Here is a 17,024-nt window from a genome sequence, read left to right on the forward strand (position 1 = left end):
TCACTGTCCAGCTTTCACATGCATATGAAGTTATTGAAAATGACCCATGGCTCGCGTCAGGTGCACCTTAGTCCTCAAACTGACATCTTTGCTCTTCAACACTTTAAAAAGGTCTTGTGCAGCAGATTTGCCTAATGCAATACGTTGTTTGATTTCTTGGCTGCTGCTTCCCTGAGTGTTGATAGTTGATCCAAGAAGAAGGAAGTCCTTGAAAACTTCAATCTTTTCTCCATTGATAAGAATGTTGTTTATTGGTCCAGTGGTGAGGATTTTTGTTTTCCTTATATTGAGATGCAATCCATATATATCCATATAAATAACAAATCACATAAAGGGCCCAATTATGGACATATCCAAATTATACACATACCTAAGTAACTCAGAATTGGTTTATTGAGTCAAAAGGATTGGGAATCATAGTCTTGGTGGACAAGTCAGTTAGTCAGCATAAACTAAGACATTTAAGACAAAGATAATTAGCTATGTCTGAGTTGATGAGTAGTGTCTGGGAACTTAAATGCTTGTGAGCAGCCATCAAAGATGCAACTCTCTCTCTCTCTACTTATATGGAGCAAAAGAGAACAAGAAAATCAAAGGCTCAAAGAAGAAACTAGCTCATGGGACTAATAGCCCACAGAAACCACAACCCCTTCAAATCTGTGATCATTAGAAATAGATGGTGCCCAGCTACCACAACTGATTGTCCAGACCAGGGACACAGTAGAGGGAATGAGAAAAAATGTACAATAGAACTCAAATTGCTTAAAAAAAAATCTACAATAAGATTCAAACAGACCCACTGGACCAATAAAAACTAGAAGAACCCCTGAGATTATTTCTCTAAAAATGGAGGGTTTTCTGCAGGACACTTTTCAGTCAAATGATAAATTGGCTTATAGAATAAACAATATCACCTGTTAATAATGTGCTCCCTTAAATAATGAACCCCATGAGACCAAACACTCAACAGTTACTCAAATGTAAAGATGAGATGGCAAGGCGGGAATGGGAAGATAAATCAATGGAAACAGAATGAAAATGCTAACACATTGTTAATGTTGACATGCCAATAACATGGAAATTTTTGTACAAAAATTGCTGAAGGAGAACATAAAAACAATAAAGCATATTTTAAAAAACAAAACAATTGTCATTAGGTCAGTTCCAACTCATGGCAATCCCATGTGTTTTAGAATAGAACTGTGATCCACAGGGTTTTCAAGGCTGGGGCCTTTTAAAAGCAGATCGATCATCAGGCAATTCTTCCAAGATACCTCTGGGTGGGTTTGAACCACCAACCTTTCAGTTAGTCTGTCAGTGTTCAACCATTTGTGTCTCCTAGGAACTCCTGTATCATCACTAGAACTTCTGAAGATGAAACAGAAAAAAAGACATTGCTAACCACCAGTGTTGTCAAAGACTTCGTTTTGTTTAGATCCACCATCACCACTCATGGAAGCAACAGTCAAAAAATCAAAACAACGTATTGGGCAAATGTGCTGCATAAGGACCTCTTTAAAGTCTTCAAGAACAAAGTTGTCAGTCTGAGGATTAAAGTGCATCTGACCCAGGCCATGGTATTTTCAATAGCTTCATATGCATGTGAAAGTTGGACAATGAATAAGGAAGACCAAAGAAGAACTGATGCATTTGAGTTATGGTGTTGGAGAAGAATATTAAAGGTACCATGAACTGCCAGAAGAACAAATAAATCTGTGTTGGAAGAATTACAACCAGAATGCTCCTTAGAAGTCAAGATGGCCAGGCTTCGTCTCTCATACTCAGACTTGTTATCAGGAGGGACCAATCACTGGAGAAGGACATCATGCTTGGTAAAGTGGAGGGTCAGCAAAAAAGAGGAAGACCCCCAATGAGATGGACTGGCACAGCGGCAGCAACAATGAGTTCAAGTGTAGCAGCAATTGTGAGGATGGCGCAGGACTGGGCAGTGTTTCATTTTGTTGTGCACAGGGTCGCTATGGATCAGAACTGACTCAACGGCACTTAACAACAACCACCACCAAACTGACGTGATCATAATTCATTTGTATAATCTATTCATTTAGTGACTTCACTTTGAACTGTCTTACAAATTTCCCATTAGGTTGAAGGTCAGACAGAACTGACACTTTGCCATGACACCATGATGTACAAATATGTACGCTATGTTCTTCAGTTAGGAGGAAAAACAACTTTGCACTATGAGATCAATCAACAATAACAGGTTTACCTTGCCTAGTGCTGACGTCCCACATATTAAAAAACGTGATCCTTTCTGACTGCCTAACAAACATAGCTCTCCTTCGCTTTCATGATGCTGATGTCTAAGGAAGTAAGTAGCTCCGTGGTTGTGATAATCATGTAAGAAAGTGGCTGTTGCTACACAATGAACAGACAGGAGTATATTTGGTAACCTCAGTAATTTTACATATTTTGTTCTTTTAAATACCAGTGGTTTGTTTTACTTGATGAGTTAGTTATAGACTCTTAATTTCTTTTTTTTTTTTTTTTTAAGTTTTTACTGTGAAATGAGTTATAGTTTACATGGAAGAACATTGGTTTTACACTCATTGTTTCATTGCGATGATTACAATCTTCTCTGTGAATCACCATTGAACAGTATTTACTTCTATTCCGTTTTTTGTTTTTTTGGATGTACACAAAAACACTCACAGCCTTTCTCTTTCCATGAGTCCACAGTCCTCAGCTCCCTCTCTCCACATCCTCATCTCTGCCTCCATCTCGGCTATTGCTGCTTCTCTGGATAGGGTCCCACATTCCACTAGTGCTCTTCTCCCTTGATGGTCCTCGGGTCCTCTGTTCCTGGACTGTAAGATTAATTACTCCCCCTTTTTGTTACAGAACATATTATCTTTATAGTTGTGACCATCGCAATTAGCTATGCTAACAATTACTCACTATTGAATCCTAAGAATCTTATCCCCACATCTTTTTACCAGACCCGTCTAGACAAGATGAGAACGATTCAGTGAAGATTCTACCTTCTCCCACACAATGTGAAATGAAACTGGAGTCTAATTTCTTGACGTCTCTCGTCAAGTAAACTTTTCTTTTCTAAAATCTTATCTCTTATGGCAATGTTCTTGGGGTCCCCGACTCTGGACTATGGAATGGAGCCCCAGGCTGCTGCAAGGTGAGATGAGTGAATTCTCCATTCATTCGGGGGTTTCAAAGAAAAGCACTGATTGGTCATTTGTGTTGATTCCAGCATGAAGTGACACTGGATGACTTTTCTAACACCAAGGTTCTACTTATCTAAGTGAATAGTGTGCTGACTCATTCAGGCAACAAGTGTTTACTGAGCACCGAGGGTTACTCTGAGAAGATCTGGGGAAAGGAGAACAAGACAGATATGAGTCCTGTCACCATGGAACTTACAGTCTAGTGAAAACATAATGATAAAACTACAGTTATAATCACGCGACAAAGGAGAGCTATATGGTGCCATGAAGGCCAACATTAGGATCTGACCCACTCTGGAAGGTCAGGAAAGATTTCTGGAGAAGTCACCACTGCTCAGGCCTGGGAAAAATAGAAATTATTTATACTGTACTCAACTAAGCTATAGAATAAAAATCTTCCAATACTCATAGATTCACTAACATCCACCCTGAGAACACTCTATAAAGGAGTTGTTGGAAAGACTGCACTATAAGGGAACTCTTCTATACACAAAGAGATCATAAATTCAGTTAAATAGGTTTAATAGCACTCATCCATAGAATTAAGACCCACACATATCTATCCTAATTTTTTAAATGCCTGTCTCTAAATATTACAGAACAATTACCATTTTTCAAAGAAAGAGAGCTTTTGAAGTGTTCTCTCTCTAGATATACTAAATTAAAAAGGGAAGACAAAACTATAGGTAGCACTTAGTATTGAATGAGTTAATTAACAAGCAAACAAACAAATGAGAACAAACTTCAACAAAGAGTAGTCCAAAGTCTAATATTTTGGTTCAAATAAATGAGGTCCACAAATACAATGTGGGGAATTTTTCTTAACAAATGTTTCTGGATAAAATATTTAGGGAGTTTTGTCATCCACAACCTTACATGAGCTGAGTGATATGAAACTTTCTAAAAGCTAACATAACATAACATATTATCAAGAAGAATACAGTATCCAAATCACTAGAAATAATCATTCCATCTCACTTTTTACTTGTCAGGTGAACCCTGGAGGATGTGAGCTCAGTTATGGGTATGACCTTCAAAGAACAGCACTGATCTATTTATTTGGAAGTATCTAGAAGCTGGTGCAAATGAAGAAAGGCTGAAGGAACTAAGGCTGTTTAGTTTTAAGTACAGAAGACCTAAGATGGTTAGTCTTAAGTAGAGAAGATTCCAGTATTTGAAGGTTTTTACATTAGAAAGAAGTACCTTGTATTGTTCTGTTATTAACTCTGTTTCCAGCCAGTCAATACCAGGGCCTCCTACTTGAGCCTGGGGCCTTGAGCCATCTTTCCCATGCTTCCCATATGGGTGTGTGGGACAAGGTATTACTGGATGTATCACATGTGAAGTGCCATCGAGTCAGTTCCAACTCATAATAACCCTGAATAGAGTTTCTGAAAAGCGGCTGGTGAGTGTGACTCTCCAATCTTATGGTTCAAACCAGCCTTGCAGACCAGGGTTTATCCTACAGGGCCGGATATATCACACACACACACACAAAAAATACCGAGCTTAGCCATGTTTTGGCAAAACTTCACTAACAGAATTCCTTCTATAAAATGCTTTGGAATCTTCAAATTCTAGTTGTGAATATACAGGATAGAAAGGTATAGTCCAAGTTTTCCAACTTTCATTACCCAAAATTCCTCTCATGGAATGACTACTCTTCCACATACCCAGTTCTAGACTTCTCTGTTCCACTAGTTTTCATAGGACTCAGCACAAATACAGGCATATGGGAGCGAGCACCAAGATTTAGACAGGGTGCCTGCATTCAAAGGACTGGTATCAAGCCTGAACAAGGTAACTCTGGCTGAATCTTAAGGGAAAAAAAAACCCTCAAGGGCTCATTGGTCATTCATCTAGTATCCTATGGATTAACACAACAGCCATGTCTCAGAATCAACTCAATAGAAACTTGTTTGGTTACTGGTTTTATATATATTTCATGAGGCAGGAAAGGACTAAGAAATAACCTTGAAATCTATGACTAAAGACCTAACATTTTTGGAAATTTTCCAACTTTCTTTGTGGACATTGTCCAACCCCAGACTCATCCATCTTTCTTAACACCTTTCATGTCAATCAAGTTAATCCATTGCCAAGGAGTGGTGCCACTCCCTCAAAGATATTAAATTGTTTAGAACTTTCTAACATGTCCCTCAAATTGACCAGTTAATTCTACTCACCCCACCCTAGGATTTGTAGAAAAGGAAACAAAAACAGTATTTTTTAACTTAACATGAATTCTAATTCAATTGCACAATTGATAGAATGCTTGGTTTTGATCTTTGTTTAAAGAATGGTTTGTTGTTGTTGTTAAGTACCGTGGAGTTGGGTTCCAACTCACAGTGACCCTGCACAGGCTTTCCGAGGCTATAAATCTTTATGGAAGCAGAAAGCCTCAGCTTTCTCCCACGGAATGGCTGATAGTTTCAAACTGCCGACCTTGAGGTTAACAGCCCGATTCATAACCACTACACTACCAGAGCTGATGGTAGTAGAGTACTAAAGGACCAAGACTGGTTGCTTTATTTCAAAATATGGGGCAAAGACAGAGTAGCAGAGAGACATGGCTACTGAAGTGCCTTACAACCTAGCTGGACACCAACAGATTAGAAAGGCCTACACTCCTTAATAGAAAGCTAGAAAAGAGAGAGAGAACGCGGTAGAATGGTAGTAGGCAAAGCCAGGAAGGAGGCGGAGCTTCGGGGGCAGCAGACAGGAGGAAGGAGAGGACACACAATAGAGCGGATGGGACTTGAACCATCCTTACACACTGCACTCCCCCCTGTCATACTACACTCTCATAGACTGATGGTGGTAGTGGTAGTGTGCCACCAAGGCGGTGCCAAATCACAGAGAACCTGTAGAGTTTCTAAGATTGTAAATGTTTATGGGAGCAGAAAACTTCATATTTTGAAATTTCTTGATAAGCTAGCAACTGAATTCCATTCTACTAGGGAATCCTGGTGTGGCACTGTAGAATAAGCACTGGACTTCTAACCAAAATGTCGGTGGTTCAAACCCACCAGATACTCTTCTGAAGCCCTATACAGGATTGCTAGGAGTCAGAACCAGCTTGATGGCACTTGACAACAATTTAACAATCTCCATTTATTGTTGTTGTTAAGTGCCATGGAGACAGTTCTAACTCATTGCAATCCTACATACAACAGAATGAAACACTGCCCAGTCCTGCGTCCACCTCACAATGGGTGCTATTCTTGAACCCATTGTGGTAGCCACTGTGTCAGTCTGTCTCTCTGAGCATCTTCCTCTTTTCCTGTGACCCTCCATTTAGCCTCAATAAATCATAGCTTGTTGATATAGAATGCTTTTGCCTGTTGAAGAGAAAACTTTAATGATGTGCTAAAACCTCTCCCTTAAATTAAAACAGAAGAAATAAAAAAAAGTCTGACTGGTACATACTGCCATATTTTCCCCCATAAATGACAACATTTATAAAGGTTTCCTTGACCACTGAGAGGACAGAAAAAATGTTTATCACTCTACTTAATCCCTATGGACTCAATGGCCATGCCACTGAGGAGGCCCCCGAACTTCCTGCCTTGGTAGATGTGATCCTCTGAAAGTAAAATTAGCCTCCCTGGCTGAATGTGCTCGTGGCTTTTTAAATGTGTACACTTCATCAGGCTTGTTATAAATAAATGCTATCTTGATTTAGGACACATCAGCTACCGTTGCTATTTCAGGGTTGCCTTAGCAGTCTAAGCTTTCACTGCAAGCAGTGTTTACAGGCAGGAAAATGTTAGCACAGAAGTGGATACTTACCAGTGCCGAAACTTTCCTCCCCACAAAGAGACAGTTTGCTTGCATCCATCAAATTTCCAAAAAACTTCCAGCCAGTTGGGGTCTCATACAAAGAGATCTTTGTAGCGTTAGCCACTCTTCAAAGGCATGAAATCAAAGTTACATCACAGCAGAACCGTTAGCGTGGCCATGTGAGGGATGGAAAATAGCAACCGGTTATTGTAATCAAGGGTCCCATTTAGCATCGCTCAGAGGTATACATAATTCTAAGATTGGTGGAAAACCGTCAGAGAAAACTGGTACACAATGGCCTATTATATGAGATCTCGGGGGAGTTAGATAGAAGAGGAAAAAGAAAGAATGAATTCAGATCACCGAGTTTAATATTTTTGAAGAAGCAACAATAGTAAAATGTGCATGTCTATGTTTTTGCCATTTGAAACCTGTGTGTATTGGGTAAAAATTGCCTCTACACTCATTCCATAAAGAACCAAAGAATGATGTTTGAATGCACTCTTCATATTATAGAATCTCAGAATACTGCTTTGGGGAAGTCATCCTGTTACAGGGAAGGAAACAGAGCTGAGAACTCTCTGTGATCAGCCCAAGGGCACCAGCCAGGATTGACCCCATCACTGTTCCTTTCTCTGCACCAGAAGGGGGGTCACCCATTAGCACTCACCTCACTTGTACTGCTCAGCGGTCCCACTGTCCTTTCAACCCATCTTTTACAACTTCCTAGCTCCCTATATATCGTTTTGGAGTCTCGTGGAGCGCCATAGATACTCAACCCCAAGGTTGATTTGAACTGCCAGGTCGGTGGTTCAGTCACCAGCTGGTCCTCAGAAACCTTATACAGGGTCGCTATGAGTCAAAACTGACTCGACAGCATACAACAACAACAATATATCGTTTGGTGTCCTGATGTGGTGCTATGGGTTAATGCGCTAAACCACAAAGTTGATTTGGACCACAAGGTCAGGGGTTCAAGCGCACCAGCTGCTCCTCAGAAACCCTATACAGGTCAGAACCAAGTCACTGGCACTTAACAACAGCAATAACATATAGCATTTGGGAATCAGCTCAGCAGCCCTTAACAACAACAACATATATCTTTTGGAGTCCTGGCATGGTGCTGTAGAATAAGCACTGGACTTATAACTACAAGGTTGGCCGTTCAAATCCACCAGCCTCTCCTTGATGACACTCGGTAGTAGGTGGTTTCGTGCTAAAGAGTCAGTTTCAACTCATTGCAACAGCACTTAACAACAACAATATATCTTTTAGGGCCCTAGATGGCACAAACAGTGTGTGTTCATCAAAAAGCTAGCAGTTCAAACCCATCCAACCGCACCAAAGAATAAAGGTCTAGTACTCTGCTTCCTGGTGTGGTGCTGGAGTCCTGGTGTGATGCTGTGGGTTAATGCACCAGACTGCAAAGCCACTTGAACTGCAAGGTTGGTGGTTCAAGCTCACCAGCTGCTCTTCGAAAACCCTATACAGGGTCGCTATGGGTCGGAACCAACTCAACAGCACTTGACAACAACAACAACTCTGCTTCCGTAAAGATTACACACACACACATACACACAAACAAACAAAAAAAAGCTTACAGAGCTCAGTTCTACTTTGTAAGGCATGAGGTAATAATGAGTCAGAATACACACAATGCATCAGATTTGATTTATGTATCATTTGATTATTGAAACCCTCCTGAGGTTTTTTGCTTTTGCTTTTATATATACATATATATATATAAGGAGCTCTGGTAGCGTAGTGGTTACGAATCGGGCTGTGAGCCGCAAGGTCAGCAGTTCGAAACTACCAGTGGTTCCGCAGGAGAAAGATGAGGCGATCTGCTCCTGTAAAGATTTACAGCCTTGGAAACCCTGTACAGGGTCGCTATGAGTCAGAACCGACTCCACGGCACTTAACAACAACATATATATATATATATATATATATAGTTTCTGTTGAACAGGAAAAGTTACCTGGTAAATGTCATACACTAGTCTAGGCAAATTTGCCTTCCAGAATGCTTGTCTTATTCCTAGCACAGCAATGTCATGTTTGGATTCTAACAGCTCAGGAAAATTCCTTTAAGACATATTTTGCAAATGTGAAAATACATTAAAGTTTAACTTGGATCATGAGATATTTCTATTGAAGTTCTATCTGTAGCGTATCCATTTTTCCAAAAATTGAAACGACACTGCTCTTGAATGACAGAGTAATTGTCACAGAACCTGATAGGTCTACTTGCAGTAATAAGACTACAAACTAACTCATGGCTTCAAGTACAGGATCGGAAGACAGATGCCCGAGTTCTAATTCTAACTTTGATGTGGCTGTGGGATCTCAAACAAGACTTCCTTGGACAAAATTTCTCTGACCTTTGATGGCCTCCTCTGCAAAATAAGGAATGTCATAGAGACCGACTCGACAACACACAACTACAACAAGGGGATCAACCGGGATGGCCAAGGTAAAAGCACTGTATAAATGACAAACCACTCTATGAGTATTAAGGCGCTCTGATGGTGCTGTAGGATAAACCCTGGGCTGCTAACTGCAAAGTTGGCAGTTCAAACCCACCAGTTGCTCCTCGGGAGAAAGATGAGGCTTTCTGCTTCTGTAAAGATTTACAGCCTCATGATTGTTATGAGTTAGAATCAACCTGATGGCAGTGGGTTTGGTGTAGATATATGAAATGTTGTTGTTGTTGTTGTGTGCCGTGGAGTCAGTACTGACTCATAGCGACCCTGTACAGGGTTTCTTTACGGGAGCAGAAAGCTTCATCTTCCTCCCGTGGAATAGCTGGTATATGAATAGCAGTCATTATTTTCTTAATAGCTCAAGTGAAGTCGGCTCTAATTCTATAACACCCCATAGGAAATACCTACATGACTCAGTAGTTGGAAGCACAGGCTCTGGGTTCAAATCCTGACACAGCCATTTTCTAGCTGGATGTGACTTTGGGGAAGTCACTTAACTTTTGTTCTTTTGTTTTCCCACCTGTAAAATTAGGTTATTAAAGCATTTCCTTGTTGGGGCTGGTTTAAGAATTAAGTTACTTAAATCACGTAAAGTACTTAGTATCAGGCACAAGGTAATGCTCAGTAAATATTAGCTATCCTGGTGTGGCACTGTAGGATAAGCACTGGACTGATAACCACAAGGTTGGCAGTTCAAAGCTACCAGCTACTCCTCAGAAACCCTGTACAGGGTTGCTATGAGTCAGAACTGACTTGATGGCACTTAACAACATTATTATCAGAGCTTAGATTTATATATCTGTCTCTCTACCAAGCCTTAATTCCTTTTTCTTTCTTCTTTTCTCTGTATTTATTCAGCCAGAAATTACTGGGTACATGATGTGTTATAGTCAGTGTTTTCCTGGATGTTCATTTGCTATTCATTGCTTAAATTTTTCAGTTGTTTTAGATGTGGTCTCATTAGCTAAATTGAATGAAGCCTTTTTATAATAAGATAATAATACAAAACAAACACATCTGAGACGTCAACCAGTTATTGTCATTGGTCTTTTACCTAAAAAAGAAGTGTTTGGTGGGGGCAGGAAGCATGTTTGGTGTATGTGTGTGTGTGTGTTACCTATTTGACCTTACCTGTTAATTTTGATTTTGGACAAATGAGCATGTATTATGTTTCTGTGTCTATAAGCATCTGATGAGAATGGGTGGGGATTTTTCTGTGGAAGTTTTGTGGAAACACTGAAATAACTGAAAACTGCTCTTTCCTCCTTACTCTGTGCATACTGCTAAAGGAAAACAATTCCCTAGCAGGATCCCTTAAGTAGATGGAACTGCTATCATTCGTTCATTGATTTAAAAATATATGTGTGTGTGTGTGTGTGTGTCCTACTATGGACCTGTCCCTTTGGCCCAGCATAGTTTGTTGTTGTTAAGTGCCGTAGAGTTGGTTCTGACCCATAGCGATCCTGTATAGGGTTTCCGAGAAGCAGCTGGTGAGCTTGAACTGCCAACCTTGTGGTTCAAACTGACTTTGCAGTCTAGCGCATGAACCCACAGTGCCACACCAGGATTTAGGATGAGAGATATGACAGCATTGTCTCTGCAGAAGTTGATGGTCTAGATTATAATCTAGCAGAGGAGACAGGCAAGTAAACAGAACATATTATGAGCACTGGGATGGAGGAAGGACAGGGACATCTAGTGCAAAAACATTTGCTGAGCACGTCATCTGCATCAGATGCCTAAGCTGAGAGGGAAGGGAAGAGTGTACCAGACACAGGGAATAGCATGGTGAAGACCAAGATGATAAGCAACAAGGAGAGCCAAGGGAAGAGAGAGACCTACCGGTCCAAGGCACCACTTGTGGGCATGCTGCGTGCAAAGCCGCGGACCCCGGTTTGCTGGAAATATGGAATGCTGAAGATGTTGGCAGCAATGACAGCCACAGAATCTGAGGGGTTCACAAAGAACCCATGTTTGCCCAAAATCATGTTTCGATCCTTTGGGAGAAGAGGGATTAAAAAAAAGAAATTTTAATCAAACAGCTGAAGAAACCAAACTCTTTCACTTGGAGGTTTTATAACATTCAAAACTATACACAACTGACACAATTATTCATAGTGGGTTTTAAATACTACATTTCATTTTTAATAGAGTTATATAGTACCATTGGACCCTTGGGAGTTAAAACTGTTTTCAATTAAAATGCAAGCACAAACTCCTTTTGAGTCAAATATTCTATTCTCTCTCCAAAGGTGAGCTAACTTTAACCTCCTAGACCTTTTTCTAAGCTCTGTAAACAATCACCTCCCTCCCAAAGGAGAAGAGAAAATGCACTAAGAGAGGAAATGTTGACTGTTTGCATAGTTTGTAGGTCTGCTAGGCATCTTTTGAGGAACAAAAGCAGATTTCTTTAAGGAAGGGCTTCTGAATCATGACCCCTCCATCTGGTGCTACTCCTAACAAAACATTCTGTCTCCTTCTCGGCTTCCTTGGTGCCTGGTACAGGGGAAGTACTCAATTAACTGAGAATATGGAGGAAAAGATTCCCATCGTGCATCAGAAGGGTGCATTGTAAGATGGTGTTCGTTCAATTTCCCAAAATTTGAAATTCGAAAAATTATTTTTGAGGAAAGAGTGGGTTCTAATGAATGTTAGAGAACAGTAACAACAACAACAAAGTGTATCTATTTCCCACCAAGAGTGTAGGTACAGTGCCTACAACTGCCAGATACCTAGAATACAAACCTAAATAGACACTGTCTTTTCCTATCTATTGCATATTTACCAATTTAAATAAAGCAGTTTATTTTTTAAAATTCATTGAGAGAAGGGACCAGAGGTTAACTCTTTGGTGTCTTCAAGTAGGCTATTAGATTATAATTCATTCACATAGCTAATGTGAATCAAGGAGTTGGTATAATGTAAAGCCAAACCCTTTCTATAAAATTGAGTAAAGAGCCAGTTGCTGGTTGAGAGAAGAACTCTCCTTAGGACAGGTTATCTAGAACACAACCAATTCAGGAAGTACCAGTCATTACATCACCGCTAGAACCTAATCATCTTGCCACTTCCAATCTTAGCAAACATGAATGCCTAAGAATAATCTTGTGCGGTTACACTTCAAGCACATTATTTCTGCCTTCAGACAATTTAGTCCTGACCCCTGGTGCAATGAGGAGTACCGGAAGGCTATCTCATCAGGCTCCCAAGGCCTGGCAGAAGAACCCACCTTTTCCCACAAGAGCAAGCCTGGTCTGCATCAAAGTCCATATAAATTTACTTGTACCCACCCCATCACCATCAAAGGCAGCTCCAAAATCATGCTCTCCTGTCTTCATGGTCTCCACCAGGTCTGCTGCATAGGTGAGGTTCGGGTCAGGGTGATGGCCTCCAAAGTCCTCCAGAGGAATGCAGTTGACTGCTGAGTTTGCAGGGGCACCGAGTTCTTCACAGAGGATCTTCTTTACGTACGGTCCCACAACTATGTGAAGCACAAAATAGAAGTGTGAAGAATAAAAAAAAAATAAGTATTATTCATGTATGAGAGGACAGCGGGGGGGGGGGGGTGGGCAGAGCATTTGGGGAAGGAAATGGCCTGAGCACAGTGGGAACATGCAGACTGCCTTCAGGGACTACAGGAGAGAGGAATCTGACTGGATAAAAGGCCCCACAAAAGGGAATAATGAGAGATTAGTTTGGAAAGGTTGGGGCCCATTCGTGAGAAGAATAGTGAGGAAGGGAAGGGAGCTAATGTGGATAGAGGCTCTACTATATAGCTGCGTCAGGTGCTTCTCAAACATTTATCATCCAGTCCCTCAACCTGATAAGCACTTACACTTAGTGGTCACGAGTTTTGACTCTGGAGCCAAAGTGCCTATGTTCAAATCCCTAATCAACCAATCACTGGCTATATGACTGTAGGTAAGTTCTTTAATCTCTCTATGTCTTCTTGTTGTAGTTGCTAGGTACCATAGAGTCAATTGCAACTCATAGTGACCCTACGTGCAACACAACAAGAAACTGCCCGGCCCAGCCCTATGCTCACAACTGTCATTTTGTTTGAGCCCATTGTTGCTGCCACTATCTTGTTGGGGACCTTAACTCTTTTTTGCTCCCCCTCCACTTTTCCAAGCATGATGTCCTTCTCCAGAGACTGGTCCTTCCTAACATGTTCAAAGTACTAGAGACGAAGTTTTGTCATCATAGCTTCCAAGGAATAATACAGCCATACTTCTAAAACAGATTCGTTTGGTCTTCAGGCAGTCCATGGTACGTTCAATAGTCTTTGCCAACACCAAAATTCAAATGCATCAACTCTTCTAAGGCCTTCCTTAGTCATTTTCCAGTTTTCGCATACATATGAGGCAATTGAAAATACCATGGTTTGGCTCAGGTACACCTTAGTCATTAAACTGTTCTTTTAACACTTTAAAGCGGTCTTTCATGTATTTGTCTAATGCAATACATTGATTGATTTCTTGACTGCTGCTTCCATGAGTGTTGACTGTGGATCCAAGTAAAATGAAATCTTTGACAATGTCTACATTTTCTTCATTTATCATGATACTAATTTATTGGTCCAGTTGTGAGGATTTTAGTTTTATTTATGAGGTACAATTCATACTAAAGACTGAAGTCTTTGAGCTTCACCATTCAACACTTCAAGCCCTCTTTGCTTCCAGCAAGAAAGATATTATCTGTATATTGAAGGTTGTTGATGAGTTTTCTCCAGTTGTTTTGCCACATTCTTCTTCATATAATACAGATTATCAGATTATTTGCTCAGTATACAAACTGAATTAAGTATGGTGAAAGGTTACAATCCTGGAACATACCAAGTGGGGAATGACCTTCACTTGATTTTCAACCACTCTAGGTCTTCCTTTCATGAAAGCTGAGTTTGCTACCACTTTTTTCCAGGAAACCCTTCTTGATACCCGTAGTAAAGCCACACCTTCTTCCACACTCCCAGAAAAAAAATTCAAAATTCTATACAACTCGCATTTCATTGGCAATGTTACTTGTTAGCCATGTCATCTCTCCACAGGATCACAAGCTCTTTGAAGGAAGTTGTCTGCTGAGTCCCTGCTGTCCTTAGGCATATGTGTGGAGGTATTCAATACATGTCTATTGAATGATATGAAATGACAGGATAGCTTTGCATCAACAAGGACATAGACCTATTCTGTATTACTCCAGAAGTCAAGCCAGGTAGGACTCAAGGAAAGTCAGGACATGGGACTCAGTCAGGTACAGGTTTACCATACCTCAAGATGTCAGCCCAAACCAGAAGAAGGTTTCTAATAATGGATTTATAGTATAACAGAATGCCCTGAATAACAGCCTCAAAAGGATTCAAGCACAGACAGAAAGTATTCCTCAAGCAGGAAGGAGGTTGAATTCCATTACCATAGAGAATCCTTGTCACTCAAAGATTCTAAAGTTCTAAAGTATTGAGAAAAAAAAAAAAAAAAAAACCAATTAGCCAATCTCAGGGCCCAGGAAATTCCATATTGCTCCATGTGTGAAAATTCAATGATCAGGTTCACAATGACCACAGTCATTTGTAATGACTTGGTCACACATCCAACAGAGGAAAAAGAGGGGGAGACACACATCCTGTGGTTCTCCTGAATTTAATCCTTAACTTGCTCTCCCTCCTCTCCTAAGAAAAAGAGTGGGGGTTGGGAGGCAGGGGAGTCAGGACATGGGGCTCAGGAACATGTTTACCATATCTCAAAAATGGTTGGATGTGGGTGTTCAGGAAGAATGGAAGGTATCTTTTGTGGAGGAGGGAACATTCACAACAGTTGTGTGTTACTCAAGACCTACTTCCTGTTGTTTAATGTGGAAACATTGACCTTCAGACTAGCTTGCCACAAGGAATGTCTCTAATATTTTTGCCACATATATTATCTGAATTGGATGTCTATCTGTGTGACTAAAGATGTCAGTTTGAGGACTAAGGGGCCCCTGACCCAAACCATGATATTTTCAACAGTCTCATACGCATGTGAAAATTGGACAATGAATAAGGAAGACCATAGAAGAACTGATGCATTTGCATTATGGTGTTGGAGGAGAATACTAAAGGTACCATGGACAGCCAGAAGAACAAACAAATCTGTGTTGGAAGAAGTACAGCCAGAATGCTCCATGGAAGCCAGGATGGCCAGACTTCATCTCTCATATTTTAGACATATTATTAAGAGGGACCAGTACCCAGAGAAGCACATCATGCTTGGTAACGTGGAGGGTCAGCAAAAAAGAGGGAGACCCCTAATAAGATAGACTGGCATAGTGGTAGCAGCAATGAGCTATAACGTAGCAATGACTGAGGTTGGTGCAGGACTGAGCAGTGTTTCTACTGTGTACAGGGTCACTATGAGTAGGTACCAATGTGCTGGAACGGTTGCAAAACTAACTCTTTATAAGTCATCAGAGAGTGATTTAAGAGAAGGATTGTTAAAGCATCATACTAAAGGCAGCAGAGAGAAGCTTTGTATCATTCAGAGAAAATGATGAAAGAGAAATGGCCCCTACCTCCATGCATGGCATCGATACGGATCTTCAGTCGGTTTGGCCCAGAAAGCAGTTCTTTCAGTGCATTAAAATCAAATATGTTTCGCAGCATTGTGGCATAGGCTTCCACCGAATCCACAATTTCCACTGTAAGAACAAGCAGTATCAAAAGATGGAACCACCAAATATATTTAGAGATACTGTAGTTGGCAATTATTACTGTAAACTTGAGATGCCAATTTTAAAAGGACAAGTATTAAGCAGCTTCCATATGCCAGAGATGTTATATGATATCTTATTTAATACTAACAATTGCCTTGAAAGGTAAATGTTATAAGCCCTATTTTATAGATGAGGAAACTAAAGAACCAAGAGGATAAGTAATTTGCCCTCTCAGTTAAGACAGAGCATAGAGGGAATTTTTTACGAGGTCTGTCTGCCTGTAAACTCTGCTCTGCCACCACACTGCTACCCACCCATCTCCATAAGAGGAGTGTTGTGTGTCGTGCTGTTGTTAAGTACCATTGAGTCAGTTCTGACTCATAGTGACCCTGTAGAGGTTTCAGAGGAGTGGTTGGGCAGTTTGAATCACCAACTTAGTGGTTCAAGCTGACTTTGCAGTCTAGTGCTTATCCTACAGAGCCACACCAGGACTCCTTTGGTGTCATAGGTAACAGAAAAAGTAAGGCCTATTTTTCTTCCCTTTCCTTTTAGTCCAGGTTGACTGGTTTAAAAAAAAAAAAAAAAGTATGAAAAAATATTAATGAATCCTTTTTTAAATGCACTGCTAAAGGAATAAAACAAATATTAAAGATTATTGCTATTAACCCGCCTCCAAGACTAAGACTCAATGGAAATGCACGCTCTGATTGGTGACCACACACATCACCAATGGGGGGAAATGGGGTAAAAGCAGCAATAAAGCAGCAAGCTAAACCCTACAATGTTCAGTGGACTTCTGTGGACCCAGCTGGGGACATGGAGGGCAAGCAGTGTGAGGAGACCTGGGGACTCTTGGGCCCAGAGTCAGTGG

General features: G+C 40.6%; 1 protein-coding gene across 2 annotated transcripts in view; it reads right to left on the bottom strand.

Moving 5' to 3' along the window:
- The window catches only part of PGM1 (phosphoglucomutase 1), a 90,410-nt gene that overhangs the window by 23,440 nt on the left and 49,946 nt on the right, over positions 1-17,024 (bottom strand). For both annotated transcript variants that reach the window (XM_006862464.1, XM_006862463.1), the window contains exons 4-7: positions 16,013-16,138; positions 12,760-12,950; positions 11,312-11,466; positions 6,996-7,111 (exon numbers count right to left, since the gene is read on the bottom strand). In XM_006862464.1, coding sequence (XP_006862526.1) covers positions 6,996-7,111; positions 11,312-11,466; positions 12,760-12,950; positions 16,013-16,138 — 588 coding nt within the window. The remainder of the gene's footprint in view (positions 1-6,995; positions 7,112-11,311; positions 11,467-12,759; positions 12,951-16,012; positions 16,139-17,024) is intronic.

Source organism: Chrysochloris asiatica, unplaced genomic scaffold, assembly GCF_000296735.1.
Source record: "Chrysochloris asiatica unplaced genomic scaffold, ChrAsi1.0 scaffold00048, whole genome shotgun sequence".
Classification (NCBI taxonomy): domain Eukaryota; kingdom Metazoa; phylum Chordata; class Mammalia; order Afrosoricida; family Chrysochloridae; genus Chrysochloris; species Chrysochloris asiatica.